Below are 19,812 nucleotides of genomic sequence, written 5' to 3'. Positions count from 1 at the left end.
CAAAGCCTCCCACGTTCTTAATGGGTTTTAACCCTTTAACTCATTCGTCCGGCCAAACTGATCATGAGTTACATTTATTTTTCATTTCAGTTGCAAACAAATAAATCGGGGCAATAGATATTGCTTAGTTTCAATTGACGAAGCAACAGCTTATATTCTTCAAATTCTTTCTATAAAATGATAATGTAAGGTCAAACTTAGATATAGTGAAAGGTCGAACATGTTACTCTTTGTTATAAAATAAAAACTATAAAGTAAGTACGCGGAAGAAATAATAAAGAGAGGTAAGGTTGTATTACTTCCTTTTTTTAGCTCACACCAAATCTATAAATAAGCCTTCTATTTATAGAAGGGAAACAATCAGATTGGTGGCAAAGCCAATCTAGAAAAGGCTCCACGTTTAGTGGCCAAGCCACGTGGTGGCCAAAAGAAACTTAATGGCTAAGTTATTTATGATAACTTAATGGAAAACCATATTCATAACACTCCTCCTTGGATGTCCATTAATTAGATGATGTGCCTCATTAAAACCTTATTAGGAAAAACCCTATGGGAAAAAGCCTTAATGAAGGAAAAAGAGTACACATATCTAGTAATACGCTTTGAGGGCTACCTCATTAAAAACCTTGCCAAGAAAACCCAATGGGACAAAACCTTGGCATAGGAAAAAGAGTGCAACGCGTATTCTACTCCCCGATCAAGACCACGATTCGGATGTTGGAGTCTTCGCATTCCAATCTTGAATATCATCTTCTCAAGAGTTGAAGTTGGCAAAGCTTTGGAACAAATGCAAGGATTGTCACTTGAACGGATTTGTTGTACATCAATATCACCATTTTTCTCAAGATCATGTGTGAACAATAACTTTGGTGAAATGTGCTTCGTTCTATCTCCTTTTTAAGCCCCCTTTTAGTTGAGTTATGCATGCAGCATTGTCTTCATATAATACTGTGGGTATTTTTGTATCACACTTCAAGCCACATCTTTCTCTGATGAAATGTATCACTGATCTCAACCACACACATTCTCTACTTGCTTCATGAATAGCGATTATCTCAAAGATGATTTGAAGAAGTAGCAACAATGGACTCGCTTTGTCGATCGCCATGATATAGCAAAGATTCTCCGTATGTAAACATGATAGCCGTTTGAGATCGAGCTTTGTGGATCGATAAATAACCTGCATCTGCATAACCAACAAGATCTGTACTACCTTTGTTAGTATAAAACATACCCATATCGCTAGTTCCCTTCAGATATCGCAATATATGCTTAATCTCGTTCCAATGCCTCCGTGTAGGAGAAGAGCTATATCTTGCTAGTAAATTAATGAAAAATGCTATGTCAGGTCTTGTAGCATTAGCAAGATACATAAGTGCACCTATTGCACTAAGATATGGTACTTCAGGCCCAAGTAGCTCTTTGTTTTCTTCCTGAGATCGGAATGGATCTTTGCTCACTTCAAGTGAGCGAACAACCATAGGAGTACTTAAAGGATGCGCATTGTCCATGTAAAACCGTTTTAAAACTTTCTCTATATCAAGTGATTGATGGATAAAGATCCCTTTTGTGAAATGTTCAATTTGCGTACCAAGACAGTAGTTTTGTCTTTCCGAGATCTTTCATCTCAAATTCTTCCTTCAAATATTCAATCGCCTTTTGAGCTCTTCTCGAGTTCCAATGAGATTTATGTCATCAACATAAACAAAGAAGTATAATGAACCCCGATTTTGTTTTCTTAATAAAAACACATGGACAAATGGCATCATTTGTATATCCTTCATTTATCAAGTACTCACTTAAGCGATTATACCACGCGCCACCGATTGTTTTAAACCATATAATGATCTTTGTAATCCGATTGAATACATTTCCCGAGACTTTAAACCAAATGCTTCGCATTTTATATCCTACAGGATTTTCATATAAATTTCATTATCAAGTGAGCCATAAAGATAAGCCGTAACCACATCCATCGATGTATTTCAAGGTTTCATATACGAAATAAACCGATAAGGTATCGAAATGTTATAGCATCCATAACTGGTGAATACGTTTCTTCATAGTCAATGTTGGGTCTTTGAGAGAATCCTTGTGCAACAAGGCGTGCTTTGTATCGTACAATTTCATTTCTCTCATTTCTTTTCCGTACAAAGACCCATTTGTGGCCAATCGGTTTTACACCATTAGGCGTTTGACCACAGTCCAAAAACCTCACGTTTAGCAAGTGAATTCAATGCGATTGAATTGCTTCGCCATGTTCACCAATCATATCTTCGTCGACATTCTTCGACGGATTGAGGTTCCCGATCCTCACCGCCTTTCATAATATTTAGTGCAACATTATATGCAAAAACACTATTCACCACAATTTTCGAATGATTCAAATTGACCTCATCACCAAAGTGAAAACTTAATGATAGTTCTTTACTCACCGGAGTCTCGGGTTGCTTTGATTTCTTCAGAATATCGATTAATCGGATCTTGAACCTCTTCATGAGATCCTTTCATAATGTCATTCGATCATTGTTTGTATTTCTTTTTCTAGGATTTTTATCCTTGGAGCCCAATGGCCTACCACGCTTCGTGCGTGGATGAGATTCAGAGGCTATGACACTAGTATATTGTCCGCTTTGGAACGTCAATTCGAATAGGCACATTCTCTCAGGATATGCGACTTAGTTATTCTTTTCAAATCGAAGAACTGTCTGGCATTTGATTTGCTATTTTCTGCAAGTGGATGATCTTCTGGATCTCCTGCTCACATATAGGGGCACATGGATCAAAATCAGATAGTGATGAAACTTTCCACTTTTGGTTTCTTCTTTTCTCTCTCCCTAATTGTTGGAAATTTGTTTCATCAAATCGACAATCTGCAAATCGTGCGATGAATAAATCTCCCGTTAATGGTTCAAGGTAGCGAATAATAGAGGGTGATTCAAACCCAACATATATTCCTAACCTTCTTTGGGGGCCATCTTAGTGCGTTGTGGTGGTGGTTTCGGCACATACACAGACAACCAAAGATTCGGAGATGTACAATATTTGGTTCATGACCAAATACTAATTGTGATGGGAGTATTTATTATAATGACAAATCGGTCCGAGGCGAATAAGGGATCTTTGCACGTAAGATAGCGTGACCCCAAACGGTGGTAGGCAACCGTGTTTTCATAAGTAATGGTCTTACTATCAATTGCAAACGCTTAATAAATGACTCAAGAAGGCCATTTTGGGTATGAACATGAGCTACGGGATGTTCAACTTTTATCCCAACCGATAAACAATAATCATCAAAAGCTTGGGATGTAAATTCTCCAAAGATTATCAAGACGTATAGCCTTAATAGGGTAATGCAGGAATTGTGCCCTTAAGCGTATTATTTGTGCCAATAACTTCGCAAACGCCAGGTCGAGACGATATGACGAGGCATACATGAGACCACCTCAAGACGCATCTATTAGAACCATAAAATATCCGAATGACCCACAAGATGGGTGAATAGGTCCACATATATCCCCATGTATACGCTCTAGAAAAGCAGTGAGATTCAACGTCAACTTTCATTGGTGATAGCCTGGTTATCAATTTGCCCCGATGACAGCGACACATGAAAATTCACCGCTTTCAAGAATCTTCGTGTCTTAAGTGGATGCCCATTTGAATTTTCAATAATTCGTCTCATCATTATCGATCCAGATGACCCATCCGGTCATGCCAAAGCATAAAGTTCCCCGAATCGTTAAACTTCGGTTTACTATTGAGTGCGTTTCAATTGTACTAATTTTACGCATAGTACAAGCGTAAGACAAAGTTGGTAATTTCTCCAAAACATATTTTCCGGTCGAGACATTCTTTGTAATAATAAGATATTCATCATTTGTTACACTTAATGTCTCGACGTGATACCCATTACGGCGGATATCTTTGAAACTCAACAAGTTTCTTGGGGATCTAGAAGAGAATAATGCATCTTCTATAATAAGTTTCGTCCCCTTAGGTAGAAATATAGTAGCTCTTCCGTGAGCCTTCAATTAATTTCAATTGCCGTAAATTGTATTAATATTTCCCCTTTTTCTACGCAAGTGAGAAAAATGTTTCTCATCTTTGAATATAGCATGCGTTGTTCCACTATCAATCACACAAATATCTTCATGACCGGTCATTGATCCAAATAATGTTCGAGGATTTTCCATATATTCTTCAAAATGAAAGAATAGACAAAGTAAACATCGAAGTAGATATTATGATTAGACAAAGCATTACATACGCTTTATAACATACATTACTATTAAACAAAGTATTACACACACTCTATTTACATAACTATGAAAACATAACCATATTAGCTAATATAAACGACATTTATGAAATATCTAAGTAATTACAGATCCATCGCCGATCAGATGATCTATTTTTCCTTCAAAGTCGTTCAAAGAAATCGGCCACATCTAGATGTACGAGTTCAACATTATCTTCATAAATGAAATTTGCTTCGGAATTCTTTTCGGCCTTTTGAGGGAGGCCCGATACGCTCAACTAGGTGCTTTGGCGTACGTATGTACGTGACCAAAGGCTGCCCTTTCCTCCACATCGGAAGCATTTATTTTCTCGAATTTTTTTTTTCTCACATTTTCATGCTTTTCATCCTTCCTTTTACACTGCTGGTGGTGAAGGGTATTATTTGGTGCAAGACGAGAATCATGATTAAAATTCCTTCCTCGACCACGACCATGACCACGACTGGAGCCACGACCACTTCCACGCCTAGAATGGCGAAAATTTGCCTCAATCACTTCAGGGAATGGGGCAGTACCAGTGGGTCGGCTTTCATGATTTTTCATTAATAATTCGTTATGTTGTTCAGCAATTAAAAGATGTGCAATGAGTTCACAATATTTCTTGAACTTCATTTCTCGGTACTGCTGCTGCAGGAGCATACTCGAGGCGGGAAAAGTGGAGAATGTTTTCTCCAGCATATCATGATCAGTGATATTTTCACCACATAATTTCAACTGAGAAATAATTTTAAACATTGCAGAATTATATGCCTTAATGATTTAAAATCTTGCATACCTTAAATAGCCAATCATAACGTGCTTGTGGAAGTATGACCATCTTCAAAGTGATCATATCTATCTCTCGCATCATTCCACAACAGAAGAGGATCTTTAACCGTGAGATATTCCATTTTCAAATTCTCATCAAGATGATGGCGGAGGAATATCATTGCCTTGACACGGTCTTGGTTTGATGCCGTATTTTTATCTTTGATGGTGTCCGCGACCCATCGCATTAAGTGAATCTCGGCATCAAGAATCCAAGACATATAGCTATTGCCAGATATATCTAAGGCTAAAAATTCACGTTTAGTAAGATTTGCCATTAGTAAAGGAGAAAAAAAATCAATACCTTCGAGGCTTTTAAAGTATTTGCTTGAGATAACAGAGTCTCGTGCTGATAACGTGTTATAAAATAAAAACTATAAAGTAAGTACGCGGAAGAAATAATAAAGAGAGGTAAGGTTGTATTACTTCCTTTTTTTAGCTCACACCAAATCTATAAATAAGCCTTCTATTTATAGAAGGGAAACAATCAGATTGGTGGCAAAGCCAATCTAGAAAAGGCTCCACGTTTAGTGGCCAAGCCACGTGGTGGCCAAAAGAAACTTAATGGCTAAGTTATTTATGATAACTTAATGGACAACCATATTCATAACACTCTTCATTATTTATAAGTTCTTTTCTCATATTCACCATAAAATAAATATGGGCTTTAAGGAATGTCAAAATAACCGGAGCCTTTACAGACATATCAGGATTACTTAAATCACGTCATTAGGCACATAATTAGTTCGAAATGAAGTTTTATAACATAAGGGATAGCTTTTACATTTTTGTTTATTTCAAATACAATATATGCTTTTATACACAATAATATAAATAATAAATTAGAATTTAAAATGCCAAAAGGGATTTCGGGCAAATTTTAGTTCACATCCCGGCAATGTGATTTTACGAAATAATATACAACTTAAGTGACATTATTAATACAAAATAAAGCGGAGTGACTTTGCACCATAATTTACTTAACTTGAGTGACCATTTGAGAAATTTACTCTGACTTTTTCAAGAAGTGTGTTGTTCTTGAATTCACAGTTCTAAGATTTCCTCCACTGCCCTAATAGATGTCGCCATCTCTTCCAAACTGCCACTTCTTCCTCTTTGGTGCCATTACTGATTAGAATAAGGAGGATTCAGAAACCTGGAACATATATAAATATCTAAAGCCATGACAGGTTATATCTAGTTTTATCCTTTTTATGATATCAAAATGAGATTAATTAAATTTTACTCCTAATAAATAGATTAAGATAGGTTCATAGGACCATAGTACAAAAGCATAAGTCTTGCACAAAAAGATACGCATCAAAACTCATTTAATCTTGGTACCTTGTAGATGAGGTCGACATTGTGCGGATGATGCATTTATGGATATTCATTTATGGATATTCTAAATGATCTCTAATAATTGCCCTAAGCTCTTTCATTATAAAACACAAAGTTGTGAGGGAAAGAGGTCTGGAGAATTTAAAAAATTATAAGGAGTGAATGGTTGTGACTGAAGCAACACGATGGTTGGAATTGTTGTGACTATTCATATGAAATATTTTGTTTAAAAAAATTAGTAGATTATTTAGGTTAATTAAAAGGGTATTTAACTTTTAAATTAGGGAGTCTATGCTTTTAATATAATATAGATTTAGAAATAATTTAAATTAAAACTTCCCTTTTTACCCTTAATGAAATGATTTACAACCACACAAATATCTATGATTAGTTTTAGATCAAAAGTTTCAAACGTCTTCCTTTTTTTCTTAAACTTTGTGCCTAGTCAAACTATATCATATAAATTGGGACAGAGGGAGTACTATTATGATGTTTAATCAATATCCATCTATCTATATCTATCTATATTATATTAAAAGCATGAACTCACCAACTTGAAAGTTAAATTACGAAATTACCCTTCTTAATAACCTATGTAAGTAATTTTGTTTAAAGAAAAATTCCTGGCGCCAAGAAACGGATGTGTCGCTTCAGAGAACAAAACCAAACTTCTTTCCCAAGTTCAATTAATTGCTTCGAATGCTGCCGATTCAAGATTAACGGGTTTGTCTTCATCCTTTTACCCAAAAGTTGCTTGTCAGATTGATCTTGTACGTTTTGTTTCCATGTATATTCCAACCCACTCATACACTTTGACAGTTTAATATGGCACATACTTATTCTTTAATCTTTACTTTCTAAAAGATATAGTTAGAAGAATAAATTATGATGAATTTAGTTTAGTCTCACCCCACCAGCCACTAGAGCAAGAAAAGTGTGTGAGAATTTATATAACAATTAAAATTGTAATCCAAATTATTATAGCCATCAAGGGATTGTGCACCAATAATGGTGAAGCCAGGAATTTAAGTAAGGAGATTAAAAAAAAAAACAACTTATGTCAAGGGCATTTAGTAACTTATATATATGCAAAAGAAATTATTGAATTTTTTACCAAAGTAAGCCATTATTTCAGCCAATTCACCAAAATAATATATTCTTTTGAAAATTTACAGAAGTAGAATAAACGTAATTTCGCAGTAACATATTATGCATTATTTTATTCAAAAAATTCAACAGGCAAAAAAGTTAAAGGTTAACAGTGTTAAAGGATAATTCGTTATTGTGAGTAACGTTTTATGGTTAATACGTTACTGTAAGTAACGTTTTATGGTTAATTAATGGTTTCAATGTTCCACTGATTTGAGTTCTTTATTTTATCCTAGCTAATTTGAATGCTTTATTTTATGGAGTATATATGATTCACTAAGGTCTCTTAGTCTACAACTTGATGGAAACCATTCTTAGCTACCGTTTTGCATTATACAAATTTAGTTCCAGCGAAGTGAATTAAGAGACCAAATTTAGCTGTTGTTTTGCTTCTAGAAGATGGAGTAGTTTTCATTAAGCAGTAGATATGAAAGATGGTTGCTTCTTAATTTTCATATATGAAAAAACTGTGATATATAAGCATTAATTACTAGTAGTTATTGTTGTAAACTTAAGACATTGTATCTTTAATTTCTTTTGGGTCTTAACCATCTTGCACTTTAAAATGTATAAGAAAATGTTGAAAGGGAGAATTAACCAACTTCTGCTCATATAATTTCCCACTGCTGGTGTTGTTTTGAAATTGAAAAACTGCTACTTTACTTAGCTAATCAATACTTTTTTTTATAAGGCTAATCAATTTTTTTTTTTTAATCCTAATCAATTTTTTAAGGCTAATCAGTATCTTTTTGTAAGGCTAATCGATACTTTTTTTTAAGGGTAATCAATATTGTCGGTAAAGTTTTATAATTACATCAATCAGAAGAGTTCGTAATTTGAAGAATTCTTTGCAGGATTTAACTGCTCGTGCCTGGATTCTCTAGAAACGTTACTGTCAGTTACGTTTTAGCCTGAAGTTGTAACTCTGAGTTACGACTTTAAGATCAATCAATGTCAGATTTTGTATTCTTTAGAGTCGTTACTCACAATAACGTATTAACCATAAAACGTTACTTACAATAATGAATTACCCTTTAACATCGTTAATTTTTAACTTTTTTGTCTGTTGAATTTTTTGAATAAAATAATGTCTAATACATTACTGTGAAATACGTTTATTCTAGTTCTGTAAATTTTCAAAAAAATATATTATTTTAGTGAATTGGCTGAAATAAGAGCTTATTTTGGTCAAAGAGATTATTTGTACCCTATCTACATAATATAATTTTTCATGAAGGGAGTTCAATAGACCCCCTGCACCCCTCGGGCTCCGCCCTGTGCCCGACAGGTATCATATACTTTGCAACAAAACAAGGTGAGGACAGAGGTATTTTATATGTTTTTCTTCATGATAACATAGGCATGTTCCTTGTGAATTATACATTAATATTAAATTATCTTCTTATACTCTTCTGCGTGCAAAATAATAAATTGAAATTTATATGTTGACACATAAGAATATGGGAGTCGATTATAGTCTCTGCAATTATTTAGAACCCGAAAGCTTTGTGTTGAAAAATAAGTACAAATTAAGTTTGGTATTTGTCTTATATTACAATATAGCCCAAAAAACAATTTAGTAGATACTATAAAAAATATTGAAAAAGATTACACTTCGGTAGAATATTTATATTTAGTAAGTACATGGTTGATGGATCCTTTTGACATGAGATGACATTGTTTCTTTAAAAGAAGCTTGGATCCTTTAGTGAAGATACTGTTTATGGAGAGGTTTCCGAAGCAGAGGTAAAATAGAAGGTACGAGTTCAGTAGCTTAGAGTCAAACCCAGTATTTGTATTAAAAAGTTCATTTAATATGTACAAAATATTAATTTAAAACTCAAAGCGCATAATTATTTAAATCCTAGATCCTCCGATAAAGGTTTTACTCCGTAATGGAATCACTATTTGACTTCTGTTTCAATTCAAAAGAAACAAATCTCCAAAATAAATGATGAATATATTTTTTTACGCACAAAGCAACACTTTGCTTATGATAATACAATTGCTTTAGTCATGGCTTGTGACGCTTACAGGACTATTATATATGTTGCTTTCAAATATAGAGTTAACGTACATTTTCTAATGGTTTTCTTTGCAGCTTATTTATGATTCACATTAATATTATTTTATTAAATTATATACTCATAACTTGACATACACGTGCAAAGCACGTGTCGAAAAACTAGTTATATTAAAAGCACGAATGTCATTAGAAATATTAATTCAACTTTTTGCCCATCATTAAAAACATCTGTAATAGACAAAATTGTCATTTAATCATTTTCTTTTTGTCATTATGTTTTTTTTTTTAAAAACAAAAACAAATTATTAGTACTTTAAAATCCTTTTAGGTTAGGAGTCTTTTCATTTATGATTAAATTAGTTAGCCATCAATACGCCCAAACGGCTAAACCTTGGACTCCTTCTACATTCAGAAGTATTATTTGTTGGTTATAAATTTTAGGTTTAGGTTTAGGAGTCTTTTGTTTCGTATTAAACTTTAACCCATTAGTTCTATTTCGAGCAGCTATATTGTGTTCATGCTTTGGATACGTGCGATTAGCTACTTCAGATACATGTATTTTACTTATGTTGAAATTTCAAAGCCATATCAAATTATCAATCTCATATGGACAAGAACAGTTTGAATCATCTCTTATAGTTTATTTTGAAGATGCAGTACACCTATATTGTGTTCGCAAGTTTTTGGTTTGGGAAAAATCAGTCATGCCTAGCTCCAAGGCTCCTAAAATCTAGGATGATCATCGCTAGCTCCGACCAACAGAAGAATTATAAGGATTTGTTTCTTTTTCTTCTTTGCTTTATATTCTTTGTCCTTGCTGAGTATATTTTGGTTCCAGTTAAAATCGAGAGTTATTTTAAATCTTTGCCGACAACTTATCTTGTTAGCTTTGTTTAGGTTGTTGAGGAGAATCGTCAAGCCATTTTAGCGGTTTTTAGATGATGGGGTATATGTTTATTTATTGAATTTCAGGTGAAAATTTGATCTTATGTGGATTTTTTTATTCTTTTGTACAGTAAGTTGTGTAAATTCTCTTTTTAAATAAATTTGTTTTAGTAAGTAATTTGTGATTTCACGAGATATATATCTGCTCTCGAACTTCTTACTGTTATAAGGGGAGCATCAGCCAGCTAGCGTAGTACGTTGTGCTCTAAGTTAAGTTGTGTAATATATTATTTTACTTGCATTATTTATATTGTACATGTTTTACATTTATGATCCAAACATATATACCCTGTATATAGTCTTGTTGAAGTATCAAACGTTGATTCAAACTCCTATTTAGTGGTTGGTGCGCCTTTTTATTTATGTTTGTTATCTTCATCTCTTTCAAAACTCGCTATAGACTTTGTCTCTAATTTTTACCTTTGAACCTTATGAGACAGAATTCTTATTGCAGGTTCCACTAGGTGCAACGTGAATAAAAGGAACATGAATCCTATGTGAAATCAATTTGAGTTGGAAGAAGGTTTCAAAAACTTCTCATAGAGACTTAGCCTCTTTTGTCATCAAAGTGCTAAATTGTAGGTAATTAAATCCCTAAATACTCCATGGTTTTGGAATTTAAGAAACTAAAATAAACTTTTACATTTTATGATCTTAAAGTAAAGATAAATATAATATATCAAGATATTCATTGAATCTTGTGGTCTTAAACATGCAATATATGATATTGGAATTAAATAATTACTAAATATAAAAAGTGACATTCGTTTTTAAACAGACCAAAACGAATAGTAACACACATAAATTCAAACAAAGGGAATACAATTTTATCCAGCAACAATTATTCCATTTAAACGTGACTTACTTTTTCAAAGACCTTATGTAAAAAGGAACTGATTATAGACACACATGTAAACTAAATACTGACATCGATGGAATTAGTTAAAAGATCAAATTGCTTTTTCAATTTTAACATGGTTGTTATAACACTCTTGATTGAATTAACGTAGTGACAGCTGTGAAAGAATCCTAAAACTCAACACACATGGCTTAGTTTTTAATTTGAATTAGTGATGGACTCCTTTGTAAGCAGTACTGATTATCAAGCAAAATAGGTTCAAGTGGGAATCAAATTCTTAAAACCTCTTTGCTCATCTATAAAAGAATTTCAGAGCTACCTACATAAGCACACAAACTTTGATAAGCTACATTGTCTAACATAAGGTGTGACTTTCCTTTTTATCCTATCTTCTTCTTTCTTTTTTTTGTTTAATTGCGTTAATTTATTCTTCATGGAATGTAGATTGTCGAATTGGTACTTATTCGAAGTATATGAATTATTTTGATGTACTTCTTTGTGTAGTCTTGTCTTTGTGCAGATTATAAAATATACGTGATATCGATTAGATAAAAAATTGGTGTCTTTATTATCCTCATAACTTTCATGAAATTATCAATATTCATTTTGCGATTACTATTAATTAGTCCCGTCTATTGTTGTACACTACTAATCTTTGTAGTCTTATTTTTCATATCCAAAGCATGATATTTATTTTTTCTCAACTTTCACTTCTCATGTCTTAATTGTTACGTGCAAGGCACGTATATAGATCTTAAATTAAGAATACATGATCTGAAATAGTATTATTTGAAATTTATCTATACTACTATAATAAAAGAGGAATATCTAACATGAAATGTTGATTGACGTTTTTACTATTAATAAGTACATTTCATGTTGGATAAAATCATAATTGTAATTAAGAATTTATTTTTGGTGAAACTAAAATTAGGATTATGGATCTGAAGTTGGGGCCTAACTTCAGATCTAAATTTCTAAAGCAGGAAATTTGAGGGAATGAGTTTCTTCCTTTATCCGATTAGTTAAATAGGATCGACAATCATCTTTTTCATATTTTTTTCAATCATCCAACTCTATTGAGAGTGGATGCCTTTTATTGATGGACAAAAATGTACATAAGAAGGAGGTTAACTCCCCAACACCTACTAAGAATGGGACAGCCTCCATTCTATGGTAAAGTAGGATTTCTATTTAGCTTTCAAAAACAAGGAGGAGGATATAACCTCTCTAATCAAGGATGCTGTCAAGGGACATAAAATGAGTACAATCTATACATATCCCTATCCATAGAAAATGAGTTCTTTTTGAAGGGAAATATCTAAAATACACCCCAACCTTTGTCCGGGTGTGTTGTAACACACCTAACCTTTACGGTGGTCCTAGTACCTCCTGAATATATTCTTAAAGCATTTTTTTGGCATTTATCTGGAAAAATCAAACCATAATCCAACGCGACACAAGTCAAGACTCGATTGTGAAAGAATATAGTGATTCACAAGGTTAAATTCCAAGAGAATCAACTACTTTCCACATGAAAAAAATTAAGAGTGTAGAAGAGAATTCTAATTTTTTGTTTTGTTCAAAGAATGAAATGACCTGAAAATGACTGGACTCCTTTGTTCTTTGGCATTTTGTTCAGCAAGTGTTTGAATTGTTATCTAGCTCACTCGATAAATGCCAAAGAAATTCCTTAAAAATATATCCAGGGGGGTAATAGTAGGGGTGGGCGTTCGGTTCTTCGGTTCGGGTTTCCCTTACTTCGGTTCGGCTATTTCGGTTTCGGTGTTTTGAAAGTGGACACCAAACACCGAACCAAACTAGTTCGGTTCGGTTCTTTCGGTTTCGGTTTTTTTAAGTTTGGTTCGGTTCGGTTTCGATTTTTTCAATTCGGTGTTTTCAATTCAAGCTTTCAGCAATCAAACACAGTTTTTAGCGACGGCTTAAACTGCCAAGCAGCAAGCCTGTTAGCACTTGTGTACGATGATTCGATATGACGGTAACGCCTTAATTGAGGATCAATGTACATTAGAAAGCATCTTTGCAAACTCAAAATGCTTCTTTGTATGATACCATTCTGAAAAGAAAAAAAAAAGGTCTTCTTATTAATGTGTGCAGACCTGGACATAATTAAGTTGTGGTTTCTATGAATCATTATATGTACACCTTCCTCATAAAACTAAATGAAACATTTGGATTGTTATCAGAACACTATTAGTTTGAATAATATTCTCACTTAGCCTTTCATATGGAAATAGGATCTGCGAAATTTGGGTAATTGGAGAGATATTTTTTTAATACAATAAGATTAGTCTTTTGCATTTCACATCTCTATTGTTCGATCAATTAATATTAGTTCTCATGTCCCATTTTCTGTACGGTCCGTATTATCTTGGTGCTTTTGTTTCTTATACAAATCTTTATAAAAACCGGATATCTGCTGCTTTAGCCTCGTGCAATGATCCACTTATGTTTCTTGGATATTAACAAATCCAATTTTTTGAAATTTGATTTGTCTGCATTGCGAAAAATGGACCGGAAACCCGGAGGACAATCATGGGCTTTTGTCCGGTGGTTGAAATTTGACAATTCCTACTTTAAGGTGCCATTATAGGAGCAGTTGGAACGGATGAGGAGAGATTAGGAGGAGAGAGAGAAATACTTACTTTCGTCCCCGCCGAACCGGAAGAGAAGTCGCCGCCGAGATTGGAAGAGAAGCCGCCGCCGAGATTGGAAGAGCGGCGCCGCCGGAGTCATGAAAGGCGAAAAGTGAAGCTGCGAAGTTTGAAGCTCGGTCTACGAGACAATGAAGGAGTGAGTGAAGATCTGAAAATTAAATTAGGAATAGGAATATAGGATACGTTAGGTTAGGTTAGAACTTTGATCTTTGAAATGAGAAATGCGATGATTGATATTTGATACAAAATAATGAAAGTGGGCTTGGATTTTATTTATTTTGGGCTTACATTTAATGGGCGTAGGTTTGGGCTATTTGATTTTTGGGCTAATATATAATATTTCGGTTTAAACCGAAAACCCGAAAACCCGAATACTAAACCCCGAACACCGAACCGAATTCCGAAATTTTTAAAAATAGAAACCGAACCCGAACCGAAAACCCGAACACCGAAAAACCGAATTAATTCGGTTCGGTCCGGTTTTTCGGTTTTCGGTAATTATGCCCACCCCTAGGTAATAGGACCCCCGTAAAGGTTAAGTGTGTTACAGCAAATCTGGGCAAAGGTTAGGGTGTACTTTAGACATTTTCCCTTCTTTTTGGTAATCAATCTAAAGGAAGTTATGCCCATCTTTTTCATAATTTTACACTTTTTCTTTAACTTTTATTATATAACTAAAAACTATATTTTGAAAATAGTATTTGTATACTGTTAGCTACAAGAAATTTAGTGATGGATTAACAACGAAGTTCAAAGCTAAGTCAATTTTTTTCTTAATGTTTGTTGACAAGTGAGGTACGCACTTTGGTCACACACAAAGTGCGTACACCAAACCAGTAAATTTAATAAAAGCAACAGAGAAAGATGAGAAGAGAGTTGTATTAGTATTTGAGATATATATGGGTTAAATTAATCGGGAAATAGTTTGGTAATATAAATTTTTTGTTGTCACGACACAATTCACGGGTCATGATGACACCTAACTATCCCCAAGTCGTTTACATCTTTTAAGAAACATGTGCGGAAATTGAATACACTAAAACACTAATCAACAACGTATTAACATAAACAAGTGCGGAAGAAAAACTTTAATCAATAAAATTCCCAAAACCTGGTCTTAACTTGTACAAGAGCTTCTAGATGAAATATACAGTTTGAAAATAAAGTACAGACTCAATACTGAATACAACTTCTGTCTATGGATAAGAAATAAACAGAAAGCTTAAGGAGAGACTCTGGGCTACAGGACCGTCTAATAGCTCACCCAAACATCTCAGATAAATGCCCCGGAATCAGTCGCGAGGTCTCGAACATGAACTTGTATCAACTCTGCACTCCATAAGGAGTTGAACAAGAGTATCATGAGCACAATACTAATACTCGTAGGTATCATAGGCCGACAACGATTAGATCACGCATATTAAAAGAAGAAATCAATAAGTAGAGCAGATAAGCGAACAAGTACAGTCACTGAGCATGTTCGGATAACAGTTCACAACAATATACGGCACAATAAGTCTCAATATTCATAGATCATAGGCCTAAGTGTGATCTCTGATCCTCAAGCCTGTCAAGTTTCTAAATAAAAAAAAAACTTACAAGCGAGTAATAACTCAATTAAGCCATCCACCAAGAATCCATGAGAGAATGTATCATGCAATGACGTGGGATGCAATGCAATGAAATTCAATGCCCCCCAGGCCTCCTCTCCGTACCGTACACACATGCTAAGGGCAATGCCTCAAAGTCATGACCAATGGGCCACCCGCAAAGTCTATGTACCCTCGTTCCAGCAAATGACCTCGGACACAAGCACTCTCTCGCTCCGGTAAATGACCTCCGACCACGAGTACTCATTTGCTCACTGGCAAAGACCTCAGACGCTACACGCTCTCACTTATCATCATTTCAATCACAGTCATATCAACTGACATATGGAGTAATAGATGTATGCCATGCATCGATTCAAATCAACAACACCGCAATTTCTCAGAATCAGAAATCATATGCCAAGGCTAGAAGATCAATTCAACAACATTACAGATCATAGAACCAAAATATACAAATCATGAATGCCAAATACGGCTCAGATCATCAATACCTTTCTATACAGCAAGTGAGATATCATGTCACTAACACAATCTCTTAACAAATACAAGTTAATAGCAAACTTGGTGGCAAGCCAAATAATCAACATCTATGCCAAACTAGTGGATTTATCACCACCACCATGCCCGAAGGACTATCATGCTTTCCCCATCAGTAACTACCATCTACATACGATTGTCTAATCAGAGTCTAAACAAAAGTAAGTCGTAACCTACCTCGAAGCCGAACAATCTTGAGCTTTTTCCCTTTTGAAATGCCTCCAATGAGCAAGGTCTAATCAAATAAGTATTCTACGTTAGAGAACGAATCTAAGGACATCCATAACGCCATACTTCTAAGCAGAACTCCCAAACATCACTCCAAAAGTGACCTCGGGCCCACAAGGGCAAAATCAAAACTTCTAGGTAAAATTCACCCTACCCATAGTCTAATTATTCCAAATCTTAATTATCAACCTTTTCTAATCACTATTGAGCCTTAACATCATTATTTACCCCAAATCCCCAAGTGTGCTAAAACCCTAAGTCAAATCATCTAAAATTTGGATTAAATTTGTAAATTTGAGCTAGAATTAGTTTACCCAAGGTTTAAAACAAGTTAAAGCATCAAAACTCACTCAAAACCCAACAAGATTTAGCCACTAAATTCAATATACTCTCAATCCCTAGGTTAGGGTTAAAACCCCCAACTACTAACCCCATAGCATGAATTAATAACTAATGGAATAGGAAGGATTAGGGAGTAATGAACTATGGATTAGGACTTCCCTCACCAAGGAACAATGGAACCCTCTGAAATTTCCTCCAAAATGAGCTCTAGAATTTTAGGTGGGTGAAAATGAGGTGCAATCCTGAAATGAGAGAATAAATATCTGGTTTGCCCAGTGATTTGCGCAGATGCAACTCCGCACCTGCAGAAAATACTCTGTAGATGCGAGCTTACTTAACTCTGAAAATTTCGCAGATACGGGCACGTAGGTACGGCCCACAGTTCACAGGTGCGGTGCACCTGAAGGAAAAAATAGAATTCTCACTAAATCCGATCCAACCCAACATTCCCAACCAACTCTCACCCGATCGCCTAGGGAACACCATCACTCGTCCCCGCGAGTCAAATGACCTAGTAGAGAATTTATAAGGAGGATATTTTCTGTAAAAGAGTAAAATTTCTATAATGACCAAACAGATCGCTACATCGGTAAAGATAATTTTGTCATGAAAATTAATTTTCTGCTTCTACTTCTACTTTTCGGGAAAATTGCTTCTACTGTTGCTCAAAAGCACTTTTGAATTTTGGCCAAACACCTCAAATCTTAAAAGATGATTTTGACTTTCTAGAAGCTTGGCCAAACAAATTACTAGAATTGTAGGGTCCCACAGGAATTAATTAACTAATTAATGTACAATTAAGGATTTAGTTAGTTAGTTAGCTAATAGTAGTTAGTAAAGGATGACAACGCAGACCAACTTGATCACTGTATATACTGTTCACAAATTAAGGGACAACTAAAAGCACATGACGACCCCCACTATATATACACTGTCTACAGACCTCTATGGAATATAGACTATAAAAAGGACAAGACAAGGCCCTGCCATACCCATATATGTACATGTCAAAAGGCATACCAAAGGGATGTTGCTCCGGTCCAAATGGAGCTTGCTAGCTGGAACTGGAAAAAGGTCCTACTGGTCTGGCTCACTCGGCTGGCTATCTGAACCTGCGGGCATGAACATAGCGTCCACAAGAAAGGACGTCAGTACAAATAGAGTACTGAGTATGTAAGGCATATATGATAACATAATAAGGAAATATAGAAGACATAAGAAGAAAGTATAACTGTAACTGCTTGCCTCTTAAGGCGGAATCATGCATGCTCACCTTTACCTTTTAAACATATTACACATACATACATAAACTGTCTGAATCAAATAACATCATTAGCCCGCGTCCGGGATAATCATCTCACGCCGCCCACTAGTGATGCTGCCCGTGCCATATAGACACGGTGTATAAGCCGCCCGCCTTAGCGGTGCTGCCCGGCCATATAGGCACGGTGTTACCATCATTATCCATAGCCGCCCACCATAGTGGTGCTGCCCGGCCATCTAGGCACGGTGTAATCATCATCATATACTTATCATGGAGCATGCATAGGAGCTCAAATAAAAACTGTAACTCTATCGGAGTGACGTAAGGTCGGTAACCTCCGATTGTATTATGGAATAATCATGATCGTCATGTCTCACCTTGAAGGAACTAGCGTTATGAGGTGAGACTATCAATGAAGAATAACATCAAGGGAAAACATAGAATAAGATCATAAATCTCATAAAGCGTCAATTCATACACTTTGGAATCTTTAGAAATAGAGTCATCATCAATGAATAAAATTGACAAAATAAAGAAATAGCTCAACATTCTCATATTCACATTGAAATCATAAGCTTGGGACCTTTAAACACGAAATAGTCATCGTCATCATAATCATCTTAGAAAACATCTCATCTTTGGTATCATAAGAAACTTCTTAAGAATCATGAACGTCTAACTTTTGGAAGTAAGGAAGGGAATGGAAACATATGTGGAATCATAACATAGGAATCATGCCTTTGAAAGAAAGGGACGAGCCTTAACATACCTGTTCAGCCTCCAATTATCTACACTTATTTGTCCGAGCTCGCAAGTCTACATTTAAGAGGATTCACAATATCGTTAGACTCATCGTAGTATACTTGTGCTAAGTTTTCAAATCAAACTATTTTATATCATGCCGAAAATCGGGCAGCATCTCCCCTGTTTATATGTCTAGCCCGAAATCTCAATTCAGCAACCAACAATAACAACAATAATACCAACATCAATAACATCATTTCCAACACCAATATGTACCATAAAACAGCCCACACGTTGTTTTACAACTTTCATAACTAACCAACTTACTACACGGTTATTTAATGACTTTGTCTCCGAGAATAAATCGGTATTAATGTAAATCGAAAGAGATTCATACCTTATTCTTGTTAAAACAACAATATCTTCAATATCCACCTTGAATCCAAGCCGAAATCCACCGCAAGACGATACTATAGTCACAACTATACTCTATCCGAACATGAATTCCGAGATTTTTACTTGATTTAGTATCAAATTTGATGGGTAGAAGTTAGAAGAACTTTCCAGGGGTTTGGGATCTGTTTGAGGTGTGTTAGAGTGGAAATGAGGGGTTAATCCCCTTTATATAAAGTTCTAGAGTTGGTTTTCACCGACCTAGACTTTGCCCTTCGCGTTCGCGGCCTTGGGTCGTGGTCGTGAAGGGTTAATCTCTAACACTCTTCGCGTTCGTGGCCCTGTGGTCGCGATCGTGAAGAGCAATTTTCTGCTCTAGTGGCCTGACATTTAACGCCCATAACTCTCTACTCCGATGTTCGATTGACGAACAGTTTGTTGCGTTGGAAACTAGACTTCATGAACTTCAATTTAGGCTTTTGCTTTACCCCAAAACTCCTCATCTACTAAAAGATATTCTTTCTCCAAGTAGGGCAAAAATTTCCCTTCATATTTTCTCCAAGATCCAACAAACTTAATTTCCTTGGT

General features: G+C 35.1%; 2 protein-coding genes across 2 annotated transcripts; both read right to left on the bottom strand.

The window, feature by feature from the left end:
- Positions 1-1,055: 1,055 nt before the first annotated feature.
- Positions 1,056-1,511, bottom strand: LOC132057759 (secreted RxLR effector protein 161-like). Its single transcript, XM_059450361.1, has one exon. The coding sequence runs from the start codon at positions 1,509-1,511 to the stop codon at positions 1,056-1,058; it is 456 nt and encodes a 151-aa protein (XP_059306344.1).
- A 1,180-nt stretch (positions 1,512-2,691) lies between these two features.
- Positions 2,692-5,386, bottom strand: LOC132057758 (uncharacterized). Its single transcript, XM_059450360.1, has 3 exons — positions 5,177-5,386; positions 4,632-5,015; positions 2,692-2,757 (listed from the first exon to the last, which is right to left on the bottom strand). Exons 1-3 carry the CDS (start codon positions 5,384-5,386, stop codon positions 2,692-2,694), a joined length of 660 nt encoding a protein of 219 aa, XP_059306343.1.
- Positions 5,387-19,812: the final 14,426 nt, after the last annotated feature.

This window comes from Lycium ferocissimum, chromosome 5, assembly GCF_029784015.1.
Source record: "Lycium ferocissimum isolate CSIRO_LF1 chromosome 5, AGI_CSIRO_Lferr_CH_V1, whole genome shotgun sequence".
Taxonomy (NCBI): Eukaryota; Viridiplantae; Streptophyta; class Magnoliopsida; order Solanales; family Solanaceae; genus Lycium; species Lycium ferocissimum.
The sequence above is the reverse complement of the archived record's forward strand: the minus strand, read 5'-3'. Positions and strand labels throughout refer to the sequence as shown.

Coding starts and splice junctions, on each gene's coding strand:
- LOC132057759 (XM_059450361.1), bottom strand. CDS start 1,511: ATGGACAATGCGCATCCTTTAAGTACTCCTATGGTTGTTCGCTCACTT.
- LOC132057758 (XM_059450360.1), bottom strand. CDS start 5,386: ATGGCAAATCTTACTAAACGTGAATTTTTAGCCTTAGATATATCTGGC. Junction 5,016..5,176: donor TGAAAATGGAATATCTCACG/GTTAAAGATCCT, acceptor ATTATTTCTCAG/TTGAAATTATGTGGTGAAAA. Junction 2,758..4,631: donor AGGATGAAAAGCATGAAAAT/GTGAGAAAAAAA, acceptor ATATGTGAGCAG/GAGATCCAGAAGATCATCCA.